This window comes from Mesitornis unicolor, unplaced genomic scaffold, assembly GCF_000695765.1.
Source record: "Mesitornis unicolor isolate BGI_N332 unplaced genomic scaffold, ASM69576v1 scaffold9462, whole genome shotgun sequence".
In the NCBI taxonomy this organism is placed as follows: Eukaryota; Metazoa; Chordata; class Aves; order Mesitornithiformes; family Mesitornithidae; genus Mesitornis; species Mesitornis unicolor.
Genome location: NW_010171192.1, coordinates 21,222 through 23,505, shown reverse-complemented (window position 1 = coordinate 23,505; position 2,284 = coordinate 21,222). Strand labels below are relative to the sequence as shown.

Below are 2,284 nucleotides of genomic sequence, written 5' to 3'. Positions count from 1 at the left end.
AGTTATTTTCACTTTTCAGTATCAAAATGCTTACAATTCTCAAATCACTTTGAGGATTTTCTCTCTCCAATTTTTTTATTACTTTTTTTCCATTATTAGACTGAATGTGATGACTTAGATCAGTACAGTAGTAGGGTTTCAGCTTAAATCTACCTTAAATCCAAGTGTCTTCCTTGGTAAAGGAACTTATTAATAGCATGGTAGAAAGACTCTTCTATGCAGTTGAATTTTTGACTTGCAAAATAGTGTGGGTTTTACATTGTTTCTCTTGTGTGAAATCCTTTAGAAGTTAGTACTGTTACTATGTGTGTGCATTCATGCACATAAACATTGTGTGAGAGCCTAAAACTGTATAAATGTATCTTTACAGTTGATTCTAGTTACTATTTATTCTCAAATGACTTTTACCTGATCACTGCAGGTGTGTTACTTTATGGTATGTCTTTTTTGCAGACACCAAAGATGCTAACAAGAAAGATTAAGCTTTGGGACATTAATGCCCATATAACTTGTCGTCTGTGCAATGGATACCTGATTGATGCTACTACTGTAACAGAATGCTTACATACTTGTAAGTAGAAGTATAATTATGTTAATGAATTTGGATTTTTGTTTGTTTGATTGGTTTGTTTTGGTTGTTTTTTTTAACCTGATTTGCAACATGTTTTAATGTTTTTTCGTTGAATTTAAAAAATGTATTGTGCATCAGCAAAAAATAATGCATGCTTTACTAGGCACTGTGGGTTTTTTTTAACAAATTCTTTTTCATAAAGCAAATGAAGAAAACATTAAAGCTGTACTGCACGATCTTGAAGCCATATACAATTAGTGGTAAGGTATGCATTCAAGAACGCAGTCTGTCTTCCTGCTAAAGGAACGTTGTCCTGGTTTGAGCTAAAGAGAACTAAGTTTCTATTTAGTGATTTTACTTTTCAGCTCAGTCTCTTTTAAGTGGCTGAACTTGCCGAAAACTGGCAGCATGTTTTTCCCAGACAGTGTGTACTGATAACGTTCAAGGTCAGGTGTCTCCTCACGGGTGCCATATCTGCAACTACGGGGGTGGAGCAGACCCAAAACTGACCAACGAGGTATTCCATCCCACACACGTCATACTCAGTATAAAGCTGAGGGATCACGAGGGTCTCGACCCTTCTTCCATCTTGGAGCCCTTCCATCTCGGACCCTTCCGTCTGTCTCGATCCTGCAATGGCCAAAGTCCGAGCAGACCCTGTACCCTGTCTGCCTCTGATCCTGATTCGTGTGTTCCTGCATCAGCTCCCACTGCTGCTGAGTTCGGTCTGGGACTTTCCCAGTGCCCAGCTCTGCAGAGCCTCTGGTGACGTATTCGTCATTGGGGGAGGGTGAGGGGAGGATGTTATATTGGTTTTATATGTCTATTTGTATATATTTCATTGTTTTCCTATTTAGATTATTATCCTGCAGTGTTAGCATTATTGTTTTATAAAAACTGTTTTATTTTCCAACCCATAACGTCTCTCTCCCTTATTCTCTTTTTTGTTTCTTTCTGGGGAGGGGAGAGGGGTTAACAGAGAGCGTCTGTCCAGGATTTAGTGGCCAGCCCAGCCCTCAACCACAACAAACGTGAAATGCCTATTTCTGTCTTCTCTGACAGTTGACACAGCATATGTTCTCCACCTGGAGCCTTCCAAATGCTCTTGCTCTCCTATTCCTCTGCAGAAAGCAGCCATAGTTTATTGGTAAAGAATAAGTCTTGTAGTCTAGAAATAAGCTTTTGTTCCAAAATATTGTGATGAGGTAGTTGCTTGTTGTTATGTTACTCTGTGAATTTCAAGTTTCACATTGGTGAGGTATTCCCTAGTACTTTCCAAAGTTTCAAAAAGACTGAAGGTTTAAGTCTGTCCCAGCATCTTTGTTGTTGGCCCTGTGGAATACAGGAGTGCTAGGGTTTGCAGTATTCTGATGGAAACCTTGTCTATTAGCACAGTTCCAATTAATGATCCACAAAAACTCTTTCTGGGGAGAAACATCCTTACAGGCCAAAGTGGTAACTCCAGAACTGTTCTCTGTCTTGAGTCTTGTCGTGGTTTAAGCCCAGTGCATAACTGAGCACCATGATGCTCCAAAAAAGGGCTAGTCAAAATAAGGACTGGGAGGGCTTCTCACCACTTAAACAGGTCACAGGCAAAAGACAGACTCATCACAAGGAATAAAAACAACACAATTTTCATTTGTTACCAACATCAGAGTAGAACAATGGGAGATACAACCAGATCTTAAAATCAAAACACCTTCCCCCCACCCC

At 39.6% G+C, this 2,284-nt stretch overlaps 1 protein-coding gene across 1 annotated transcript in view; it reads left to right on the top strand.

The window, feature by feature from the left end:
* The first annotated feature begins 462 nt into the window (after positions 1–462).
* The window catches only part of PCGF3 (polycomb group ring finger 3), a 13,939-nt gene continuing 12,117 nt past the window's right edge, over positions 463–2,284 (top strand). Inside the window, exon 1 of the mRNA XM_010179958.1 lies at positions 463–571. Coding sequence (XP_010178260.1) covers positions 463–571 — 109 coding nt within the window. The remainder of the gene's footprint in view (positions 572–2,284) is intronic.